General features: G+C 38.6%; 1 protein-coding gene across 1 annotated transcript in view; it reads left to right on the top strand.

Moving 5' to 3' along the window:
• The window catches only part of CD109 (CD109 molecule), a 78374-nt gene that overhangs the window by 16339 nt on the left and 36180 nt on the right, over positions 1-25855 (top strand). The window contains exons 3-18 of the mRNA XM_069850312.1: positions 1332-1360; positions 4951-5181; positions 5327-5452; positions 12313-12352; positions 12962-13046; positions 15029-15125; positions 16183-16318; positions 17191-17300; positions 19038-19277; positions 19613-19714; positions 19807-19869; positions 21279-21455; positions 23511-23663; positions 24410-24484; positions 24915-24975; positions 25523-25658. Of these exons, the coding sequence (XP_069706413.1) occupies positions 1332-1360; positions 4951-5181; positions 5327-5452; positions 12313-12352; positions 12962-13046; positions 15029-15125; positions 16183-16318; positions 17191-17300; positions 19038-19277; positions 19613-19714; positions 19807-19869; positions 21279-21455; positions 23511-23663; positions 24410-24484; positions 24915-24975; positions 25523-25658 (1861 nt within the window). The remainder of the gene's footprint in view (positions 1-1331; positions 1361-4950; positions 5182-5326; positions 5453-12312; positions 12353-12961; positions 13047-15028; positions 15126-16182; positions 16319-17190; positions 17301-19037; positions 19278-19612; positions 19715-19806; positions 19870-21278; positions 21456-23510; positions 23664-24409; positions 24485-24914; positions 24976-25522; positions 25659-25855) is intronic.

Below are 25855 nucleotides of genomic sequence, written 5' to 3'. Positions count from 1 at the left end.
TAATGTTGCTGTACACTGGATTTCATACTTTTGCAGCCTGCCAAGGGTATTGCACATCTTCCATCAAACATGTAAGGAAGGAAGGGGTGGACTGGATGTATCTGGTGAAGAGGAGAGCTGGTGGGGAGAGGAGAAGTAGCTTTAGGTTGTCGTAGAGGTAATGGCTCAGCATAGACATACTGCTGTGCTGCTAGCTTCTTTGCATAGCAGTGAAGGCACCAGGTAGGATGTTACTGCTGGAGAGAATGCGGAGGATTATGGCAGTTTTTTGCCATTTTGCCTTTCTCTAATAAACTGTGGTTTGAAGTCTTTTCCTTCTTTATTCCTTCTAGAAAAGTTATTGATCCTGATAAAAATGGCTACAAAAAAGTAGTTTCCTGCTAAACTGCAGAGGAGATTAATAGAAAATATCCTTGGTTTTTCTTACATGTGAAAGAATTACAGAATTAACTTCACAGAAGCAGAGGGATGCTTTGGTCTTAGGGCAGTGGTTCCTGAGAGAGGAGTCATTCTCAAGAATGGCAGTGCCAAACCATACCCTTCTTGTTCAGGTGGCTCGCAGCAGGGATACCATTGGTGCTCTTGGACTATTATTGGAGTGGAACACTGCATTTCAGTTTTTCTGGGCTGTTCTGCCTTGTCTGGTTCTTCTAGAGGATTTGGTATGGTAGTGATTGTTACAGAAATGCTGGATCTGGTAGCCTGGTGGTGGGGGATTGTGTCTCTGACTGGGATATTGGGTGTGTCTCTGACTGGGGTATTGGGTGTGTCCCTGCTGGTGTGTCTCTGGGCTTGTGGCAGTGGGCGCGTGATGGGCTGAGTGCTCCACTGGGATGGGACTCAGTGTTATTGGGGTTTCCCACCCTCATCCTTCCATCGTGCTCCTTCATATGGAGATGAGCTGCTTATCCCATGACCTAGTGGTAGCTGCAAGTGGCCTTGACAGGACTATGGAGAAGTAAATGCAGGGAATGAGATTTTGAGTGAAGTATAAACACAGTGTATCAATACTGACTAATACAGCAGTTGTCCAGGCTGTATATTTTCTGGTTTCATATACAGAGTGCTTGGCAGTGGTCAGCTGGCTGATAAGTGTGTGCGCGCTGGCCAGCTGGTCACAGAAGTTGCACGTCTGTTGGCTCGATGGTCCATGTGCCCTGAGCTCCAGAGCAGCCGCATCAAAGGATTTTGATTGCCTGTCTGATGGGTATTATGGGCAGTGTGGGAACTGGGGAGGAGCAGGTGCTCTTCTGATTAACCTGATAATGTTGAAGTTTTGCTAAGTTTTTATAAAGTTTCTGACAGTGTGGTATTTGTTCTTTTTTATTCAGATTCCTTTGGGACTCTTGCTCTGCCAGTAGTAAGTATTTCTTTCTTTTTCTCCTCCCTCAGAAAATGTTGACTTTGTAACTTTTCATCAGTTTGTGTTGTTGGGGTTATGTATTTTGTATGTGATCCTAGCTATTCTCACATTCTCAGATGAGTGTATTTACTGAGCAATAAAGCCAAAGAGTTTTCAGATCAATTGCTCACAACTTGTTCCAAGTAATTACAGGATTTGGGAACTGACTTCCGGCCTCAGCCCAAGCTATCATAAAACTTGAACACAGAATGTTGCTTTGTGGGCTTTTTTGACTGGCTGTTACCTACATCTTGTAGACGCACCTCATAGGCACGCTATGAGGGCTAATTAGAGCTGAAAGAATTGTGCAAAGAAGTGATGGGAGAAATATTAAAATAAAAATGTATTTATACACACTCTTCTTAAGGATTTGGAAATGCACATTCAGTGAAAGTGCGTAATAAGCCAACTATTCAATGAAAATGTATAATACCAAACTGTGTGTTGAGTGTGAATCTTGAATTTATAATCCTGGATGTTCATCTTGAAAACCTGATCTAGAGAATTATTATTTGTGGCAGGAAAAAGGTTTTGCCAAAGTCTTTATTTTTTTTAACTATCTGTAAGTTTGAGTATCCCTGTATCCAGCGAGTTTGAATTCTGATCTGAAATAAACTGTATATCTAATGTAATAATCTTGAAATGTTTGATAGATGGATAATCAATGACAATAAGCAGCTCAACATTTTGAAGACTACTTGGTTGAAATGAATCTGTATGAACTGTAAATTAGCAAATGTGAAAAAATTCAGATTTTTAAAAAAACCCTAAATTAACAAATTCCTTAATATAATCTGGCCAAATCTTTTTAAGTGTTCAAGCAGCTAAAACTGGGTGAGGTGAACTCCCTTTCTTGCTGCTATCTGAAGTGATGAAAACTGACTCATTTTTTAATAGTAAGATGTCTTTTTTGTTCATGTAGCTGTGGCATGCTTATGTTTTGCCCAAAGTGTAGTTGGCTGGTAGCAGAAGGTAGGTAATGAGTTTCTGGTTTCAGCTGTCATCTTTTCCAGAGGAAACAGTACCTTCCTTGTCTGAGGTGCTCATCACAGAGGCTGGTGTGGTCAGAAGTGTGTGGGATGGCCTTTTTCTCTCTTCAGGAGTGCCAGAATGGGGATAGTAATACCATTTACTTGGAGGATCTGTTGACTAAGATAAAATATTTGCACTGCAAGTTCTTAGTTCCTACTGCTAAAAGCTACCCTGCTCGTGTTTGGGATGAGAAACAACCCGTAGAGAATGAGTTGGTAGGGTCAATAGTTACCATTATTGCAGCAGTGACCTGGAAATGTATTATTGCAGTTTCTAGAAGCATGGATCTGTGAATCAGAAGGTTAATTTGCACCTCAGCTGTCCTAATACACTGCTGTGGCTATGCAAACGTCATTGCTTCTGACTTATATCAAGAAAGGTACAACAGGCAATTTTGTCACCATGTTGCAGGAAGGAAAGATCTCTTGAAATATGAAAAGTATAAAAATCAGGGAAGCAACTCATGTTATCTATCATTATTCATGTCAGGAAAAGGATATAGAAAAGTACATGAGGTCTCTGAATGACATTTAAAGAAGAAATTGAAGACGGTCTTTGCAAGTATGTTAGAATAATTCTGTAAGAGTACAATTCAATGCAATGATGAGACAAAACAAGTTTATTTTCCCACATTGTGAATTTGAATGTTTAGTTTCCTGGACTTCTTGTGGGGATTCCTGTCTGCTTTTTTTAGGGAATACACCATTTTTAATAAATAGTAACATTCATAAATGAGTTAATTTTGAGGTAATATTTGACGGATGCAGTAATTAAGGCTGTTCCTCCTATTTAATATATTCCAGAATACTTGGCATGGAAGTTGGACGACGTTGAAATATGTGAATCATATGTTCTTGGCAATGTGTATACAATAACCTGTAGCTGAAAAAAATGCAGTATCTGTTTCAGTGTGATGCTTTGCACCTAAAATTTAGTTATATCAGTCCAGATTTTAAAGGAAGAATCTCTTCTTCCTGTGTCATCATACGCCTGCTTATGGGTGAAAAAGAGCCTGTTTATTTTTCCCCTTTCTGCTTTTGTTTTCCTGTCTTGTTTTTAAAAACAGAAAGTCTATAGAGAGAGTTAAAATTGTAGTTAATTTCTCTTTGTAGGTAAACACACAGAGAAAGAAATGTATTTGACACAGACGTCTGCATCTACCTCGTCACCCTGTGACATTTTTCCCTGCTTGAGTATTTCTGTTACCTCACTGTGCATTCTTAAAATGGTTTTTGACAGCACAACAGCCTTTTGTTATAGAGCTTGGTAGGATACTTTTGAAGTGCTGTGCCTGGTGAGTTAACAGCTGTAATCTTCATTAACAGTGCTTCATTTCCATATGTTATGCTTAAAAATGCAAACTTGGCTGTTTTAGTTGTCTTGACTTTAGAGGTTTTGCTCCAGATTTACTGCTCTAACTGCAAACAGAAGCATGTGACTCTTAAGCTTTTTAGCAGGGCTACTTGCTGGAACCAGCTATGTGTTACATTAAAACCCCTTTCCCTCTTCAAAGAGGTGCTTCTAAGCAGACAGTGGTTACAGAAGCAGGCATCTAGACTGGGATGTCCTTGAGGTCATTCATTGTCTGTGTAGGCTCTGCTTGAGGAGAAATTCCTGTGCGCTGCAGCAGCTCTGCTTTGAGCCTTTCAAGCCCTGTGGCTTGGATTCGTCCTACCTTACATTAGGAAATCAACTGATGCATCTGAATGACGAGCTCTAGATTTTGTCTGTCCACTGGAGAGACAACGAGAGAGACGTATGCGTGGTTATTCTGATATTACGTGGTCTAAATTTCCTTGATGGGGATGTCTGTCTGTGCTTACTGCCAGCACTGAAGGAGCCTGCAATGTCTATTCTAAATAAGTTATCCATATAAAATATCTCTTCCTTTATTCCTTAATATTTTGGGAAGAATAATTATTTCACTTTCTAGATGAGTCACAATATGTGCTGTAATTATCAATCATTGAACTGAAATGAGACAATTGGTGAGCTTTCTATTGAAAAACAGTATCTCACCACATGCGATCTTCATCCTGAAGTTGTATAGAACATGAAGCTACAGCTTGTAAAAAGAAATGCAAGGTTTTCTTATTGTCTTGCTCAACTTGCCTACAGGTAGCTTCTTCAAATCTTTTATATTTGGAACCTTCATTACCAAAAAGTGACAAAGCCAGAAAAACATTACCCCCTAAAATCAAACTCAAGAAATTTCTGAGTAATTGTGAGAAGAGAGAGCACAACGTGTGTGTCTGTGAATGGTGTATGAATACTTACACTGTTAATTACTACTGAAAATTATGCGGACATGCATTGGAAAGATTCTTCTGCTAACGCAGTTTCAGGTAATTGTTGGAATGACACTTGAAAGCCCTGAAATCCTCTTTCTCTTTTTGAGAATTTACATAAGTTGACAAGTTCAGGAATAAGTCAGATTTTTATGTCAAATGTTTTTAAAATAATGGTATCTTCAAGAATATTTTGGGTAGTTAACAGTGTCACTATTTTCTTATTAGCTGCCTTTGAACAGTGCTTCTGGGAATTATGAATTGCTGGTGGAAGGCCATGCTGATGGACAGCGCATCTTCTCTAACCGTACCAGTTTGACATACATGCCGAAGAGCATCTCTGTATTCATCCAGACTGACAAATCTATGTATAAACCAGGACAAGATGTGATGTTTAGGATTGTCACCGTCTATCCTGATCTCAAACCTTACAAAGCAACTGTGAATATATATATCCGAGTAAGTATCCACAGAAACCTAGTTATACATTGGAATTTGTCATATATTACAGCTTTATTTAATAAGTGAAGATCATGTGTATTGCTAACTAAATCTTGCTAGCAAGCCTACTCACATTTAACACACAGCCTGGCTTTTCTCCTAGGACCCTCGGAAGAAATTGATTCAGCAGTGGTTGATGGAGGAGGGTGATTTGGGTGTAGTTTCCAAAAATTTTCAGTTATCGATGAACCCTCCACTAGGAGACTGGTCCATAGAGGTGGAAGTGAATGTAAGTATTAACTTTGCCAAATCACAGAGATTTCATTTCTTCTGATAGATGTGAATAAAACTGTGTTTACTTTGGTGAAGGAAAAACAGAAATAAGCATGGACCACAAAATAAGGACATTCTTCCTTCATGGCAAACCCAAGATATTATGCAAACCTCAGAAGATTTTCAGTAGCATATGGTTTTGTATGGAAAGATGTAAAAAAACCCATTTATATTTTATCATAAAGTTTGTATTTTGATTCTAAAGTACAAGTATTACTTAAAATGTGAGGATTTTTAATATAAAAGAAAGATCTAATGGAGTAGTATATTTTTTTAAAAATGCAACAACCTTATGTTCATTTTGTAAGCGAATACACAGGAATTCATTGTGCCCTGCTGTGCAGCCAGTCACTGTCTCAAGGGATGTGGAATCAAAGACTCATTTACAAATCTCTGCCTAGTTTTAGGGGTGTTGCAGCAATTCACAGTGACTGAGGAGTTACTGAGGAAAAAATAACTATGCAAAATAGAAAAGATGAATAGTAAAGTAGAACCATTGCATAACAAAACTGGTATGATCTACTTTGCGTGTTGCTGTTGGTAATAGTTCTATCAGGCCAATCCTTTAAGCTGTACACTCCTCATACACTGTGAAATATGTTCCAAAAATAGCTGGAGGTTAGGTGTTCAAAACTGTGTGTCAGGTTTGTTCAGACTGCTCTAAATGCCTCTAATTTGGGAGCTGCATTTCCAACTTGGCTTGTAGTGGCCATTAGGAGACATTTAGCTAGTACAAACACGACTGCTTAATGTTCCATAGTGAGGGAAATGATGGGATAGAAGGCAAAACTCATGTGATCATGTATTATTTGGGAGTACCAGTTACATGCTTGATAGATTTCTACAGGCTGAGACAGCTGAGGCTGGTGCTCAAGTGAGCATCAGGACTGTTTTTCTTTTCAAATGCATTCTTAAGTGGGTGTGGAGTTATTACCGTTGTCTTTGATAGGAAAAACATTTTAAATTATTTCTACCCCTTTCCCTGTGTTCAGCTGGTCCTTCCCATTCTGTTGCTGCTGTTCAATAGCTTCTTAGTCACGTTGAGGCAGCTGTAGTAAGGCTGAGATCTGAAGAGTGCCTGGGAAGTGACCCAGATTGAAAAGCATCCGTGTGTTTTTCTTTGCCTAACCCAGACCAGTTCAGTGAGCTGGTGGTTGACAGCACACACTCACTCACTCACAGTTGCATAGGGGCTTTGCAGGAGGTGGGAAAGTATGGCTCAGACACAGGAACAAAGGCTGGTGAAAGTGGTGGGCTCCTTCAACGGCTCCCTTGCCACACAAAAAGTTTGTGAAATATTGCGTGGGCTTTTTGTGCAGTCTTAAGTAATACTTAAATCAGGAGGACACTGCTGAAGGAACTGCAGCAGCTATTTTCAGGCTCTGAATGTGAGTGCCACTCCCTTCTGAATAAAAAAAAATGTACAGAAAGAAAAGGAAAGAAAAGTAGTTGTAAAATTGAAATAAAAATGCCTTATAGATTCATCTGGATTAAAGAAATAGCTGTGAGAAAACAGACAAGTGAAGTGAAGTCTTAACAGGTTGTAGTTGATGTTATTCTAAATTTTAGTTATGTGGTACCCCTACAGAAGGTTAATGGGCCTGGAAAATGTATGACAGAGTGGGAATGTCTCTGAAGTCGTGAATAACGAGGAGAAAATAAATAGGGAACACTTTATTCACTGTCTGTTCCAATACATCACTAGAGGGCACCAGATGAAAAAGGTAAAGAGCAATTTCAAAATAATTGCAACAGGATAGCTGAACTGTAGAGCACAGCATTGGTGTGTGTTATGAATACTGAAAACTCGGGTGGAATCAAAAAATGTCTGGGCTAATTCACCAAAGTACGCTGCATTAAGAACTGGTAAAGCCCTGAGGCTTGAGCTGGCGCAGTGTCACTGCTGGCTACTCTGGCTGATACAGTTCTCTAGGTGTTGAACCTTGGCTACCGATAAAGACTGGACAATGGCCTTCATGTTAGATCTAGTGCAGCACGACTTTTCCAGGTTGTCTTTATCAATACAGGATGGGGGATGATGTGTTTGAGAGGATGTGAGCAACGTGAGCTGGCAATGTGTGCTCGCAGCCAAGAAGGCTCTTATCCTGGGCTGCATCAAAAGAAGCGTGGCCAGCAGGTTGATGGAGGGGATTCTGCCCCTCTATTCCTCTCTTGTGAGACCTCATCTGGAGTATTGTGTCCAGTCTGGAATCCTCAGCATAAGAAGGAGATGGAGCTGCTGGAATGGGTCCAGACAAGCCCACAAAGATGGTCAGCGGGCTGGAGCACCTCCCATACAAGGACAGACTGAGAGAGTTGGGGTTGTTAAGCCTGGAGAAGAGAAGGCTCTGAGACCTTCTAGCGACCTTCCAGTACCTGAAGGGGGCCTCCATGAAAGCTGGGGAGGGACTGTTTACAAAGGCTTGTAGTGATAGGACTAGGGGCAATGACTATAAATTGGAGAGGGGCAGATTTAGACTACACATAAGGAGGAATTTCTTCACAATGAGGGCGGTGAGGCACTGGCACAGGTTGCCCAGGGAAGCTGTGGCTGCCCCATCCCTGGAGGTTTTCAGCGCCAGGTTGGATGGGGCCTTGGGCAGCCTGATCTAGTGGGACATGTCTCTGCCCATGGCAGGGGTGTGGAACTAGTTGATCGTTAGGTTTTCTTCTGACCCAAACTATTCTATGGTTCTATGATATTTTCATCTCGTTTTCCCTACTAGTACATTTTTTTAAATGTAGGATTTTAGCATTGAGTGTTTGGAGTTCTCGATAGAGCTCTAAGTGCTTCAATGGAATGAACAATACCTAGGGGCAGGGATAATGCTTATCACTAGGATATCTTTCTCTGGTCACAACTGTTAAGAGAAGACAATTCAAGATGGGGAGTACTGCAAAATGCTTTTGGTGCATTTAAAAAATGCTGTCTTGGGAAAAGATAAACTTGAACAGAACAGAATTGGTATTTTTTTTATTGACAGACAAAATGGTTAATATTTAAGAAACACTGCATTTAATAAATGCAAAAAAGGGGGACTAGGAGACAGATATCAATATGATTTGAGTGTGAACTCTTGCTCATTTGTAGGAAATCTAAAGATTGCAAGAAGAACTTGATGGTTAATAAAAGTATGAAAGAATTTTTAAGTTTGCTGGAAATAAAAGAGATTCTGGTGGTGTCAGAGCCCAGTAACATGAGGAAAAAGTAATTATGTGGCAGAGGTGGAAAGTTTTAATAGGGGTGATGATTCTGAGTGGTTAAGTGAATCTCGATGGGGAGACATTTGAAAGACCTCAGAATATGCATTTCCTTAGCAGAAATGACTAAGTGAGGTAACGTGGGTAACTATAGACATTTCACATGGCACGAGAAGGGAATAGACAAAGGTGATTTGGGATTCCACTGATAAAGAACTAAATTCTTTGTGGCTTTTATAGATTTGGTTAATTAGATAGATTTACTGATGTAACAAATTTTTTGTAATGAAACTGGGGAAGAAAGGTACACAGTGGGAGACTGCAGAAGTCCCATCTGTTGGTTGTATATCAAGGAATCAAATTAATTGATGGATTTATTGTTTACGGTCTGTGAGTGCTATTACAGGTTTTAAGAGGCTTTTTATCCTAGCGGAGAACGACATAGTACAAGTCAATAGAATTTGAAGCCAGACAAATTCTGTTTGACATATGTAAGTCTCTCATCAGTGATGCTCTTAATCACTAGAACAACTGAAAAATGGGAATGAGGGCTTCTCTGTTACTTGCTGTTTTAGTATCAGGAATGGTTACCTTTTTGGATGATCCATTATAATAATCCAGACTGTTGGAGTAGCTGAATACTAGGGTAACCTGGGATAAAAGGAGGTCAGGCTAAATGGTTCCTTCTGACGTTAAATTCTTTGGATTGAAAATTGAAATAGAGGAGAAAAAGAACAGTACATTACATAAAAAAATATAAAAAATTGTAATTGTGGACTGTGGGGTCTAGAAAAACCTGGCTATACTTACAGTTCTTATGCTGTGGGAATAACACATCAAGCCCAAACATACTGTTTACTTTCAGACTCCATTTCCTCCATCATTCATACCTACTGTGCTATAATTTTCAAATTCTGTGTAAAACAAAAGTAATTAAAAAGCAGTATGCATTATTTCTGTAGCATGTACCTACATGGCATCCTGTATTAGATAAGGCTGTCATGTGTAATATAATAAATAAAAATTGAAATATTCACGTTATTATGCTAGCTATGTCTAGTGGGTTGTCTCACAGACTGTTGTTTTTATGATAGCCTGTCATACCATTGGATTAATGAAACCTGCAAGGAACCTTGCAGAATAAAGGAAAATAACTTTTCCTATAGGAAACTTATTTTGATTCTCTTGGTCATACATGAATTTATGCCCTGAAGGGCATAAGGGTCATAGGGAATGGGATTCAATTTAAGGTTTATGATGTGTGGATTTCTCTTCTTGGGCAGTGTGGTGGAGATTTAGGTGGGGTTCATTGAAAGCTAGTGAGTGATCAAGATCACTCCAAGTGGATATTCCTAGCTATTGCCTGGATATTCCTCTCTGTTCTGTAGCTGTTCTGCTGTCCAAGGGAGGTACAGTTTTTTTTCCATGTCATATATAAAGTTGCATAGATTCAGAAATCCCTTCCTGAGAACAGAGATCACTGAGAACTTAGATTTACTGCTAAGGAATGCTTAGTATGTGTCTGACATTTTTAATAGATAGTCTACCTATCCTTAGGTACTACTATCCTTAATTAGTACTGTTAGCTTTGGATCCACATGGTGTCCAGCACAGCTTATGGATCTACATGGGGCTTTAGGAAAATCTTCAGATGGCAAACCCAGGCTAATCTCCACGTGACTTGACTATCCTGATGCCATGACTCGAGCTTTAAATAGTCAGCTGTGCAGCCTCTGTCTCAGGTTTCCGTCTTGTCTTTAAAGAGTGTTTTTAAGTCAGTAAATAATATTTCCCTTCCAGTGGTTACAGATGGGTTCCCAAGTGTACTGAGTTTGGATTCCTGGAAGTACTGCCTCTGAATCCTGTTTTAAATCAGGTTCTGGCTGCTTGCTGCTGTTAAACATCCTGTAGTACTTTGTAATGAGAGTTCAGGTGTTAGTACAGCTGTTCCAAGAAAACTGAAGACAGAATAATTACAGTCTGGTTCCCAAGTCTCCACCTTGTATTTTAGTTGGATATCCTATATTTCCTGTTGTGGAATCTGGTGCTGAAAGCTTTTTAGTTGCTGAGTTTTAGTAGTAGGGATCTCCAACCAGAAGTTGTTCCTAATTATAAGGCATTTTGTCATCTAATTTATAGAAGTTGCTATTTGGAAATTTATGATCAAATACTGAAGAGTAGTCATGTGTCAGGTGCACTAAGGACTCTTTAAAATATTTTTGAAGAGGATTATATTTTTCCAAAAGCTTCAGCGATAAAGCAACTTTCAAAATCAACTGGGATGGATTATATACTTTACAATATGGATATTTTAACTTCTGAGGTTTTATGTATGTTACAGTGTATCCACGGTGAGTTCTGTGATGTTTTACTGCTAGGTCAGCTACAGATTTCACATTTGATCCAGTGTGTTTCAGTTTATGTAATTACTTAAAAAAAAGCATCACCCTCTTTCAAAATCAGACTGTATGCAACACTTTTGGTATTGGCTGTGTATTCAGTAGCTTGCAAATGAGCACTGATATTTAGTTAAGACCTGATAGTGTGAATACAGGTGACACTGGTAGGACTCTGCTTAGTTTCTGGAAACTGTGCTGGTGGATTTGAAGAGAAATTTGGGAATTCATACAGAATTTCATTTTGGGGTTTATTTCCTGCGTGTAGAAATAAAGCATGAAAGTGATCATGAAACGATTCTGTTAATTCTGTCTAAATAAGCATCTATTTTACTTAGCTGCACAGCAGAAGTGGAGCTGTGTTTCTGGCAAGGGCCGTGAGGTGGCGGTGAAGCCACAGGAATACAGCTGGTGCCAGCACTGTGATTTTTCAGAGCAAATCCCTGAGACTATTCCTGGAGCCTTCCCTGCTGCTGTAACTGGTGACACATAAATGTCAGAAACAAAGAAGAAAATGGACCTAGAACAGATTCATTTAAGGAACTTTTGATTCCCAAAGACGACAACAGATTTGGGGGGGAGTCATTCCAGCGATCTCAGTTGTTGAATGAGACCCAGATGACTTTGGATGGGACTGGTTCATCACAGCAGATAGACTGTAGTGGTTAGTGATTCTTAGATGTGAGTGCCTTTTGAGTAAATGACTAACCTTAAGATTATACATGCTTTTGAAATGGTCTTTTCCTCTAGACATACACTGTGGGACCTCCCTTTTGTGACTTAATTTTAAATGAGTTAGTAAAGATACTGTTGTTTGATCAGTTATGGCTTATCATGATGACTATGAGTACTTAGACTAGGTAGTTTTGTCCTAACTAGCTCAGATACTTGGGTTTTTTGTTGTTGTTTTTTTTTTTTTAATATAGAAACTAGCTGTATGTAGATATCTTCAGATTGGAAGCTCCGCAAGCTGTTTATTATATGTACTTACAATCTGCCACACGTAAGCTTCTGTGTCTTTCTGTGGTGCCAATATATACTGCTGGTTCCTACAGGAGCTCTGTAACAGGAGCTGATAATGGCCAAGCCATGATTTAAAGTCACATCATGTCAGAAATTGTAATTTAACTTTAATATGGCTGGGTTTTGGCCTAGAATCTAACCTAACCAAATATAACCACAATGTTTGTATTTTCTCACATGATTTTTTTTTCAATAGGGTCAAGTTCATTATCAAAGATTTAAAGTGATGGAATATGGTAAGTGTTACTTAAGGGCATTTAGTAGTGACCAAAATTGGTAATTGACTCTCCATTGATTTAGACTAGCTTCCCTTGGCTAGCACAAACCTTTTGAATACTCCCAGGAAGTCCAGTTTTCAAATTTCATGGTTCTCTGAGACTGAAGTCTGTGTCCTGGGAAAAACACTGTCTTATCAGCTGCCCTGTTTATCTTTGGTAGTTTTAGTAATCTTCCAGTATAGTGTCTGGATGCCGTACTATCTTTAAAATACTTAATCTGAAGCCTGTGAGGTGCAGTTATTATCCTTGTTTTCCCAGGGTCAGGCAGGCAACATGTTGCTGATCATTCTGTAAAAAGTGCGTAAGCTGAATGTTTTTTTTTTTATTTCAGTCTTAAAAACTTGTGTGCAAGCTGCTTTTATGATGCTTGTTGTTCTCTTTTCAATAAAAAGTCTTAGTCTGGAGCATATATAGGACTGAGTTAAAAGTATATCTTATGGTATATTCCTTAGTAAACTGCCATAGTTTTTATTGTACTGTGTTCTACACTTTTTACTTAAAAGAAATAAAAGACGTTATTTCTCGTGTGAATTTAATGCTTTCTCTCTCTCTGTATATGTATTTTAGTTTTACCAAAATTTGATGTTATGATAACAGCACCATTATACTACTCTTTGCGAGAGGAAGAGGTAACTGGTGTTGTCACTGCAAAGTAAGTAAATTATTGCTGCCATTGTAACTCTTAAGAAAATTAATGTGGGTCTTTGTCAAAATGAAAACTTATATTTGGAATGTTAAAAAAGTGTCTTCTAGCCAAAATTAGGTGGCTAGAATCCATTTCTAATGACTGGATTTTGTTGTATAGATTAGTTATTAGGAAGAAATTTTTTACTGTGAGGGTGGTGAGGTACTGGCACAGGTTGCTCAGGGAAGTTGTGGATGCCCCGTTGCTGAAGATGTTCAAGGCCAGGTTGAAAGAGGCTTTGAGCAGCCTGGTCTAGTAGAAGGTGTCCTTGCCCATGGCAGGAGGGTTGGAACTGGATGATCTTTAAGGCCCCTTCTAACCCAAACCATTCTATGATTCTAATTAAAAACTCTTGAGAAATTCAGAAGACACTTCACTGTAGACTATTATATAAGTAATATTTTATTTTTCAGATGAACAAATACCTAGACAAAAAAATTAGTGTGTGTTAATCTAAAATAGATAATCATTTTATTCCGGGGAGATGAGAATCAGATAGAGCTACCTGATATATCCATTCAAGAAGGCCTGAAATAAAAGATCTTTTGTGGTTATTTAATTCCATAAAATATATATCCCCCTACACAAGCACTACATTTATAATGAAAATGATTTATTAACAAACTATTTAAATTAAACGTTAGACTTTTGAGAAAAGCATTTCCTTTCCCAGAGGCAGTACAACCTGATATATAAACTATTTAGGTACCTCATAAGGGGCAATTGTAAAAAGCAGTTTTCCTCAATTTTTTTCCCCATTCTGCTTTGCTTTAGGAACCCATCATATGCCAATGTGAATTTGGTTCCCTAAGTTGTTTTGGTCTTCCACAAGGTACTTGGCTCCTTCATTAGGTACACTGATGAGATATTTGTAAGTGTACCTGTCTGCTGCAATAAATCCAGGCTTGGACACCAGTGAATTGTCTGAGATTGAATCACAGTAGTGCCAAAATTTTACTGGTATCTCATAATTATTCAGAGGAAATGAATTAATTCCTAGTGACTTTTTTTATATGCATAATGCCTCTGTATACAAAGAACTGATATGTCCCTTACACTTGTAGATGTCTTAAACCCCTTTTCCTTTCTCATCTCTGGAGTATTGTTAGATTACGTTAAGTACAGGGATACTACCCAATGGTAGTATCATTTCAAGGTTAAGGGCATCTTATTACTGTAATTAGATCTGCTTGGAAAGACTTGAGTTCAGGTGCAAGACAGTGTTGACAGAGTTCTTCCTGTAACTACTCTATTTGATGATTATTTCCCTCTGCTTTTCAGCTTTGATATTTTTTAAGTGGCTGCCAATGAAATCCATAATGACTTAAGTACTCAAAAGTTCTCACATCCGAATGTATTACTACTGATTCTGGGGTTTGGGTTCCCCACTCACCCCGACTTCTCTATCTGAATGTAATAATGTCATGATTTCTCCTATTTATAACTTAGAAGCATTTGTACATTTTCTTAGTTTATTACTGTTCAGTGACTGCAGATTGCTACTGACATGCTAAGAAATGAATATGTTACAGTTTTTTGCTGCGAATTACGTTCGCCATGTAATAGTACTGTGGTTATTTTTGAACTGTGATTACTAAGTTATTTGAGCATAAATATCTTGAAATCTCTCATTTTGTGTTTGCAGCATTTGGGAAGCATAACACTTGCACTTCCCACATCCTATTTTAACTCTCTTGCATATTAGTTATATTGGCTTGACTTAATGTACTTAATTTTCCTGTGTTGTATAACCCATAATAATAGCAACAGGTTTATAGAGCCTGTGTGCTTGTGTCTCAGTATTGAAAACTGCATGTTTCAACATACAGATGTGTTCTAGACATACTTGAGGCCAGGGAAAAATATTCTAGTAGAATCTTCCGCTTTGAGAGCTCTTCAGGAGCCCAAGCCCTGGAGGTGGTTCATTGTTTGACTTTGATGCGTTTCAGGTACGTGTATGGAAAGCCAGTAAAGGGAACTGTGACCATCACTTGCCTTTCTGTCTCTTACTGGACAAACAAGAAAAATATAACAACAACAATGGAGGTGAGTCTTTTGTTAGCAGGTTGTAGCACTGTAGATTTTGAGCTTGTCTCCTCTTATAGGTTAAATATGCCTGGGACTGTTCTCAGGTTCACTGGCATGATCTATGGAGTGACTTGCATGACTAGCATTAAACTCCCTTTAGTTTCTGAAGCAAAGCGGCTACATTCAGACTGCTTGTTAGGAATCATACTTGACTTCTCTGTTCCCTTTAACTGTTCCTGGAAGTCATTTTTGAAAGCAGCTAGTTGGCCCTGGTAGAAAAACTTTCTAGGATCCACTGTAGCAGCGTAGGTGAAGGAGGGTCCATGGCAAGGAATGCTCCCTAGCCCTGTGTGTGCCCCTGCACACTCAAAGCCAGAAGAGACCATTGCAATTGTCTGGATGGAGCTCTAGCGTGGTAAAGACCAAAGCATTTTGCCTACTAATTACCTAGTAATCACATGGGAATTACTGTACTAGGTGTAAGCTGGAGCATGAAATTGAAAAAAGTGTGCAGTTCTGATGTGAAGACTTAAAAGTGGACATAGATTCGTGGCATCTTTTTGGAAAATCAAGTGTTTAACTTTGAGCTGTGAACTTAAAACAGCTTCAGTTTCTGCTAAATGGTGTCCCTATCATTGTCTGTTGGCTGAATTCAGCAGCTGGCTGAGTTCATTGCCTCCAGTAGGACTTAGCCTAAAGAAACTCTGAGCTCAGGGGTGTTGGATAGGGTATATGCCCCTCCTCAGACAGGGACGTGTCCGCTGCATTTTTCTGCAAAGCGTATAGGCACCACTGCTCTGGCAGTGTAGAAGAGGATAATAATATATATTAGAAAAAACAAAATAGCTTTTTCCGTAAGGTATTGTTGGCTCTTAAAAGTAATGAACTTCTACTGGATTTAATAAAATTGGTTACTGAAAGCAAAAAAATAAGATCAGTGTTCATAATTTTCTGGTGTTGACGCTCCAGAATTTGTATGTGGGAAGAGCTAAAGGGCTGAACCAGAAATAAGCAGTTGTGGATGAAAAGTTCTCCTTGGCTTTGCTAGGTCAACATTTTTTTTCCTACATTGCAGATAAATGGATCTGTGAATGTAACGTGTAACAAGTTTATGTTGCAAAACTTGAATGCTGATCAGTCATGGCACCAAGGTGACAATGATTACATGGAGCCAATAGAAATTATTGCAGTGGTCACTGAGTCGCTTACAGGTATGTGGCTGTGTGATGTCTTCTGAGAGAAATCCAAAGATTAGGTGGTGCTGGAAGAGCTTACCACTCTGTGGAAGGCCTTGGAGCACTAAAAAACCATCATTTGCTGATGGCAGTACAAACGATCTACATGAAAATATATTAGCTAAAAAAATACATTTCCTTAACCATTGCTTGCTTTAGTAGCTTAACCAGCCATTTTCTCAGTTTTACACTAAATGATTTATTAAATAGCCAAGAGGTATGTTGAGGTGAGAGGGCCTGAAGTCAATGACTAGTCACTTTTGATGAGGAGAGGGGGTATAAAGAATTGTTATCATTGAACTGGGTACTACAAACTTAAGTTTAATCATAAGCTTACCTAACTTGTATGTTTGTAAACCACATTAGTAGAATAAGTTCTGGTCACATGTTGTCCACTGTATTTACCCTCTTCTAGACAATCTGATCTGCAAGTTGAATCTTTTCATGAGTTCATGTTCCACTGCACCTTGAGTACTGGAAAACAATAATTTGTACAAAATTTCTGCCTCTCCCAGAAACTAGATTTCTTTACAGACTTTCTGTAGAAACCCTGGCAAAGTGAAGTTGGCTGATTTGAGATTCTTAATTTCCTTCCTGGTGTCATTCTGACGTAGTCTGCATGGAGTAGAGCACTATGTGGTATGGCTCGTTAGCATTGTGGAAGACAGTACCAGTACATATACCACCTCTGTACTGATCCTTAGCTGGAAAGATGAAGTAAGGTTGGAGTGGAAATAATGAAAACTACGATTGGGTTATTTAAAATTCACAGACAGTAGGTAATATTGCTGCTAAAGGAACACGTATGTTAAAAGCATGTTGTCTGAACATATACAATTATTCAACAGGAGTCTCCCAAAATTCAAGTACCATCATATTTCCGAAGCAGAGTGACTATTTTATTGAATTTATGGACTACTCTAGAGTTATAAAACCTTCTCTGAACTTCATAGCTACTGTAAGTTCTTCTGTTTTATTATTATCTGTGCATAAACAAATGTGATGACGTCCATATTTTTGCTTGGATGCCAATGTTTACCTCAGATTTTTAAGTATAATTTACAGATTTGTTTTCAAATTATCTGTTTTTCATGATACATTTCTGCAAATACTAAAGTTAGAGGCGTTTGCTCTAGAAAAGGATCAAGTGATGGGGAGTGCTGTAGTGTTGGAAGGATATATTTGAGTGTATTTGAGTATATGTCAGTATTCTTACAGAATAGAAATCTTATCTGTTTCTAGCTCATTGTTTTTCATTAGGTGACTGCTTTAAAACAATAGAGTAGTTGTTGAGTCCCAACCCTCCCAGTAATATTTGTATATGGAAGTGTGTATATGTTTAAATACACATAAACATATACTTTGTATAATGAGTTGTTAAAAAATTCAGTTAAACTCATCAAATCACATTGCTTTCAAGTGAAAATGTCTTTTCTGCCTTCAGTCCTGTCTTTCTCATAGCAGCTGTAGTCCTCTCATAGAAGTATTTCATGTTCTTCATGCTTTCCATGGTCGTATTTATACGTTTAGCCAGGGTTGTATATTTAATCACTGCATTTTGCTTCAAAAGGGGAATTGACTTTACGATTCTTGACCCTTTGCTTTGTAGAAATGAGACCTAAATACCAATAAAATAAGCTGAATATGCATTTTCAGAGTAGATTGGCTCAGACTATTCTATGATTCTATGATTCTAAACCGCAGCTTTGTGCTAGCCTGATTCTATGGGTCTTTGTCCTTTACATTTTTCTTGCCAGCACCCCAGTTTGATTCCAGCTCTGACCTGCTTCTTCTTCCTCTTCCAAAGGTGAGCTGAGTGAGAGGTAGCTGTAGCATTTATCAGTGCGTGCTGCTGGCAGAGAAGGAGGTGTCAGTTATGAACACGGGGAATGCGAAGGAACATCTGCTGCTGTTACTAGTAGGCGGAGGCCTGCGGACGCTGCACATAGAGAGGATAGGAAAATGATGGTAGAGGAGGAGAGGTAATGGAGTGACAGAGGTCTAGATTGAGAAATATAAGGGAAACATTAGTTTGGTGCCTTTAAATGTAGAAGTTGAATTTTGTGAGCATGTAATGCAGGAAGAGAATGATTTTACTATGGACAAGAATCTGCGTGAGTGTAGGAATAAAAATTAATATACGTTGTAGTGCTGATTGATGGATGCTGGCATGAAGAAGTTATAGGCTGTCAATTTTGGACTTGTTTTATGTCTTTCCTTCAGCTCGTTTGATGAGTCAATAGACATCTGATTTGGTACCATCTCTGCTCATCTGATACATTTTTCTGCACACAATGTAATGTTAGGTTGTCCTTTGTTGTGGCGATGAGGTACAAGTGATAAAATTAACTATTCAAGCTGTAGATAGGATATGCGTAATTTGCCTGAGAGGCAGCCATTTTCAACAAGAAGAGTAACTGAGAGAGCTGGAAGACACGTCGCCTTTTTGATTCCATCAGCTTTGCTTTTGGTTTTTTTTTTACTCGCTGGAGTTACAAATAATTTTGTTCTTGGCTGACTTGTCTACCTGCAGTGGTCTCAAGGGATTGAAAATAAAGTTACTGATATGTGAGAAATATGAGTATGCCCTTGTTTTTGTTTGATATGATGTGAGAGCAAATATATTGCTACCTGATACATGTTGGAAGTTTAGTTTTAGCCTGTTCAATAGGTGTTTTCTTTTTTCTGTTTTTAGCTAAAAGTGACACGTTCTGATAGCAACCAGCTGACGGCTGAAGAGAGGCAGAATCTTGTCACAATCACTGCACAACAGTCAGACCTGCTTTTACACCACTCTTCACTTTCTCACCTTGAGAATGAGGCAATGGAGGAGAGAAATCTGACAGTCCATGTCCTGAATTACACAATCCCAGAAAATGGAATTATTGAAATTGAGTTTCCAATCCTTTCTAATACAAAAACTCTGAGAGTTCAGGTACTTCTTTGTAATATATTGCTTTGGAACAGCAACACGCCAAACTGAGTGGGCTGTGATCAATGGCAAGCTGTTCCTGCCTTTTGCAACAGCTGATATGTCCCTTACTGTTATTTTCCTTACTTACTATTCATGTTAGAGCTGGAGAGAAAGAGTTGATCTAAATAACTTCATTAGGATAACTACGGGAAAAAGAAAACAGATACCCAAAGCAAGCAGTGAAGTGGCCGTGTACTGCTATTAAGGCTACCATGCTCTTGTAAACAATAACATAAACATGAACATCACACAGATGTTGCTGTTTCCTAAAAGCTTTGTTTTACATCGTTTTACAGGCAGAGTTCCTCAGCAGCAGGACTGACATAGGTGTTTATGATGTATTCAACTCCCCCAGCCAGACTTATCTCCAGGTTAAAACAAAGAGCCAGGGTATAAAGGTACAGTCTGAGAAAAAACTTGCCAAGGTAAGAACAGTGCAAATTGCTCATCACGTTGCCATACTCATCTGTGTCAATCATTATTTTCCTAGGCTGGGAAGCCTTTTGAGCTGAGTATTGAAAGCAACAAGCCAGTGAGAGAGTTCCACTATCTGGTAGGTTACTTGTTTTACATATGGGGACAATCCAAGATAACTTTTACTAGCCTGAATGTTAGATTGAAATTCAGCATTTTTTATTGTGCTTCGTGAAAGAGGTGGCCCAAACAGTTCCTTTCCATTGGGATGGTCCTTTTTGAAAAAGAGCTCCATTTTGCTACCCAGCAGGAGTGCCTTTGTCTCTGTAAGAAGATACTCTCTGGGAGACGCGTGTTTTGGATTTGGCTGTTGGGTTATCTTTGCTTGCAGATGTGTAAGACAAGCCACGACTGTGAGAGTCTCTGACTGTGTAGGGCACCCGCAAAAGGGAAAGGGGCAGGGATGTCCAGAAACAGCCCAGACTGGGGCTTCTTAGTGGGTTAAGAAGCAGGTTTTGGACTGTCAAGGCTGAGCCTGCAGGCACAGACAGAAGAGAAAACCTGCCAGGTGAGAAAACTGAGGTCAAGTGGTCAGGCTAGCATTGTTAAATAGGGAGCTTCATAGGAAACAATTTAAAATACATAGCTTGGCTAATGCCTTTTTTAATGGCTTTGCTGGTACTGTGTCTTACAGCATCTGGGTCAAAGGGTTTATTATACATATCATTATTGGTCTCCCGTCTTGTCCTTAACACATGAATGTCTTATGCACAGTCTACACCATAATGATCTTATAACTGCAATTCTTTTCCTTTCAGAGACTTTAATAATGAACTGGATAAATAAAACTAGGACAGTATAAAATTTAGGCATTCATGTGTCTTTTCCAAAATAAAAGCACCTTCTAGAAGGTTTAAAAAAAATTGGGTCCATGCAGTCAAGGGCAGGGGACTGCCCTTTATGGCTTTATCTTCATTTGTAATTGGTGTGGTCCAATGTGAACAGATTTAGGGTTTAAAATTTGACACTGTGGACTTGAGGTCCAGATATTTTGAGATGCCTTCAGAATAGCTCTAATGTGATCTGGTAAAATGTATGCTTGTTTTTAACTGAGACACATCATTGGGCCCCAATTTACACTCTCCAAGCTGCAAACTGAAGTGTGGTAAGTTTGGGTGCTTTGGAGATTTGTTTTTAAAATTCTGTTCCTGGTCCAAACTCAAATGCTGCTATAGATAACCCACGTGGCCCTGCCATATTAATATTGCGTTTTTATGTTTTAACAGTGTATGCTGTGTACTCATTGTTAAAGTTCTTTACTTGTCCGTGGTGATACAGGAATAAAAGTATGGCCAAAATTTATTTCTTTCATTTAAACATTGACATTACCCATCTGTTCTATACCCAGTCTCATAGAACTGGTCAACGAGCTAGTAAAAAAATAAAAAATCACAGCTATATGTCTCTTAAGCATTAATTGTGGAAGGAGTTGCAGAGCTTACGGCATATTGAGGCACTAACAGATAGTGTCGCATTTTTCCCTTTCAGGTGTTATCTAAGGAACATATTATTGCTTTTGGCACAAAGACAACAAAATCATTCACTTTAACAGCAGAAAATTCCTGGGCTCCTTTGGCATGTATACTTGTGTTCTACTTTGATGAGCTTGGAGTGGTAGTAAATGATGCTCTCACTGTCCCCATTCAGCCTGTTTTGGATGACAAGGTAACTATATCGAGCTTGAGTCTGAGACCATGTTTTTGTCTGTTTGTTGCATGGTAAACAACATTTTAGATTATTGGATTGTAAATGTGAAAGATTCCTCATTAAGGATCTAATCTGCGGTTTGTGCAAGACCTTGGAAAGACTTTTGATAATACCAGTGCAGTTAGGGTCCAGCTATAAATGTAGGGCTACTGCATATCTGAAAGAAATTTTTACTAGCCTTATGTTCTCTACATAAACAAATGTGCAGCATCTCCCTGTGTTTTTAGGGGCCAAAGACTGCTCTGGCCAGTACAGTGGGAAGGCTCTCATAAGGGCTCAAAGTGTGGAACTGTAAATGTTTACAAAGACCTTGTTCTAGCCAGGCAGTGGTTATTTTCTACGTGATGACCATGGGGAGCCCAGCACATAGTAGTGTTCCTGAGGAGACTTTGCAGAAGGACCTTCCTTCCATAAGCTGAGAGTCCTCCTAGCTTTCCTGGGGAAGCACAGAAGAGGCTTTTTATGTCTGCATCATTAGTGAATGTGACCAGTTTTTGTGTTTCATGTGACTGTGACAGAGAGCATGAAAAACAGAGACAATAAATTATGATAATCTAACATTGGCCTTAATGTATTTGCTGTGTTTCACGGGATAGTGAAAAAATGTAAGATAAAGAACTGATCTTAAAGGCTTCAAAATTTCAAGCTATTTCTATTTCATCATTTGAACACTAGCCACTGAAATTAATTCAGTACTGTGGAAAGCTGCTTCTCCGTAATGAGTATCCTTGCCAAGCATTTAGTTTCTGTAAATGAGTTGGTAAAATCAAACATACTGGGTACCCAGAAACAAATGATTATTCTGCATGAGTCAGTCTGATGCCCATTTGCAGTGAAGCACATGGTGCCAATCCCATTTATGTTGGCAACATTAGTGTGTTTGCTGTTCTATGACTTTCGTACTGAATGTGAGTGGAAGATAACCATTACAGAGATTTATCAGAAGAAGGGGTGTAATGGGGCTGTAGATTCAGACATCTACCTATAGGTACTTAAATGTAGGGTCAGGATTCAGTTGCTTAAGCACAGGCAGAGAAGCCACAGAGTATTCAAGATGTCACTATAAGACAGGCGAATGTTTCACAGGTCCTATGGGAGACCTATTCCTTTCTGGAATAAGAGCTGAGGGTTGGACAGTGTGCTGTGGGACTTCTCAGGTGGTTCTGTGTGCCTTCAGGGGACTGAGTCTCATCTCTGTATGTGAATTATGTGTTTAAACTCAGTTTACAGAGGATCAGTTGCCCTGGAAGAGTATGGTTTTAATTTACTCTTCATAGACTCTAATGCCTACTCCAGAAGAATAAGTTATGTGTCCTGTCTGGCAGTACCACTGGACACATCTTGGACACCTTTGAATGTCTTAAATGGCACTAAGTGCCTGTGTTTATGTAGCTATACCCCACCCACAGTCAGTCAGGCATGTAGGACTGTTTATATTCACCACCACTTGGTTTTAAGCTTCATGGTGAGCCAAACTGCTGTCTAGCCTCCATTATTTTTTTTTTTGACTCTATGTGTGACGGGAGTTTAAACACTGAACTGAAATTTATTTCCTTCTTCCTTACACATGCATCTATTACATATATCCTTTTCTTGTATTACTGTCACTGTGGAACGCTTAGGTGTAATCTTTGAAGGGTGAAGTTTTTTCCAAAATAATCTTTCTCCAAATACCTCACATGCTGTGTTGCACATTGATAAATGGTGAGTGTGTTTCTTCTACTGCCCTCAGCTCTACAAACTGGTCTATGTGGCTAAAGCGGTTGCTGCATGTATACTAAGAGCTGGTTGAAATGGCAATGGATCCTGATGGATCTCTGGCTTCTCACCATTCCTAGGAGAGCAAGAAAGAAAAATGAATGCTGTATTATTCTCCCAACGGTCTTAGGAAAAGCAAATCTAGAGTCTTTAATTCTAGCCAATTAAGCTAAGAAAATGCTTCCTTGGAATTGTGAGTGGCCATAAATATCACTGTATAATTTAAATAAGTGCTGTTTTTTACTTTTTTTCTAGATTAAAATTTCTTGGAGCAAAGATAAGGTCAAGCCATCTGAGAAAGTCTCCCTTAAAATCAGTACAACAGAACCAGGATCAGTAATTGGACTTGCAGTTGTTGATAAAAGTACAAAGCTTCTAGGAGAAGGTAGTGACATAACAGAAGACTCTGTAAGTAAATGGGGAAAAAAAGATTTTAATTATTGTGTGTATAGAAGACCTATGTTTTTGGAAATGTTGCAGTTTATATGTTGAATGAATAATGTTCTTTAGAGAGGATTTTAGTCCTTAATTATGCAAATAATTTTTACTTTTGCAAGTAGTTTTTCAACATGAGTGGAAAAGACTGTAAGGGTTACAAGGTAATAGACCCAGCATTTCTAGTTCCAATTAATACTTTATTGCTCTTCTGTTTGAAAAACTGCTCAGTAAGTGCTTGGCAGTTTGTACTTTCAGAAAAGAGAATAGTCAGAAAAACTTTCTGGTGCTATGTGCTTCATGCTTTTTCAAATTAGTAACATAAAACAAAGAAAGAATTCTATTTTTTGGAGAGTGGAATAATTTATTTATCTTTTTAATTCCCTTTACTTGCAAAAGCACCAGTGCAGTTTGAAAGAGCTGACAATATACATCATTCCTAAAGTGCTCAAATGAGATAGTAGAAGTGCCATAGAATACCAGTGGGCTGTAGGCTCCTATTTTAGGCTTACATAGTCTTGGCCACTCTTCCCTTAATCGTGAAACCATTGCAGCCTAATCCACTTCATCCTGCTATAAGTTATTTTTGCTTTGATTTAAGAGCTAAGCAAAGCTGCTGCCTGAGGTACAGCTCTATGAATTAGCATCTACAACAGTCAAAGTTGTAAAAAAGTATGTTTGCATTCACTTTTTGGATGTTTTTGGTTTTTTTGTCTTAGGTGTTCCATGAGCTCAATTTATACAGCACAGTGCAGTACTTCCCCCTTGTCAGAGGTTCTTTTGGTGTCTTTCAGGTATTGTCTTTTTTGTATTCTAATCTGAGTTTTTTTACTGCTTAGAGATTTGCACATTACTTGTAGAAGAAAACACCCTTTTTAAAGCTTGGGGCTGTAAACAATGTGCAGTGGCTTCAGTAGGTTTTGAATTGTGACATTTATGAATATGTAAATACTCTGAATGTAAAGAAATATGTTTATAGTTTCATAAATATGGATTGCTTCGTGCTTGATATTGTCTTCCCTTTAAAAAGTTGTCAGTCATTAAGGCAATATTCAGATGATCTCAGTTTTGCTGGTTGCTGTATATTACATGCTTTAGTTCTATAATTGCTTTATAATGATGACTTAATTTTCTTGAAAAGAAAGAAAAGAAAAATAAAATAGATAAGCACTGTTAATGTTCTTAATGTCCTGTATTGAGATGTACTGTATAAATTTTATCCAGAAATGCAGCCTTTGGGTATCAACTGATGCAATTCTTGAGGAGGATAAGGAACATTTTCTTTGTAAGTAATAAAAATACACATGGCCAAATCTAATTTACTGAGTGGGGAAGGAGGTCCAGGGGTTAGGGCCCCTATTAGGTCATCTGACTGTACTGCATAGAGGCTGCATCCAGCCTTGCAAACCATTAAAATTTCCAAGGTTCAAAACATTCAAAAAGCATATGAATAGTATTTTACAAACTTGTTGTTTTGCTCCTGTCCTGAGCAATGCTACCCATTAAAGGCCTGAGGGTGAACGGAGTTTTTATTTGCAGTTCCAGTTAATCTATGTTGCAGTGGTTTGTCATGTGTAGGTGTATTACACCAGTTTGATAAGTGTCCTGGAGAGGCCATGTAGAAACTTAGGGTTGTGTGAAACTTTTTCTATTCTCAAAAACAAAAGCATTAAAAAAAAAAGTTCCTGCCGTCACAGAGTAGTTCACTGTATGTAACAAACGTATAGCTTATACTCCAAACACCGTATTAATTTGACTTGTCTTAACTGTATTAATTTGTTTTTTCTTAAACCCAGATATTTGTAGGTAGGACAATATTTTTTATTTTGTAGATGGTGGAATGATTCCCATAGAGGATGGTTTTGGTGATGATATGCCTATATCTAAGAATGGACCTCCTGATTTCAGCAATCTATATGTGAGGACGCATTTTCCAGAGACTTGGCTTTGGATCACCACTAAAACTAGGTAAGAGTTTAGAAGGAAAAGGAAACGAATTTGCACTTGCCATCGTGATTTTGTAGGTTTAGTAGGATTCTTCAGCGTTGGTGCTGAAGAACACTGCTTACAAATGTAGTATTATTTATATTCTACTACCACCTAGGGGCCACAAGTGAGACTGGAGACCCACAAGATGAGGCATTACATGACTGCACAAAATAGGG

The sequence above is a fragment of the Phaenicophaeus curvirostris genome, chromosome 2, assembly GCF_032191515.1.
Source record: "Phaenicophaeus curvirostris isolate KB17595 chromosome 2, BPBGC_Pcur_1.0, whole genome shotgun sequence".
In the NCBI taxonomy this organism is placed as follows: Eukaryota; Metazoa; Chordata; class Aves; order Cuculiformes; family Cuculidae; genus Phaenicophaeus; species Phaenicophaeus curvirostris.
Note: the sequence above shows the minus strand (reverse complement) of the source record. Positions and strands in the feature narration are given on the sequence as shown.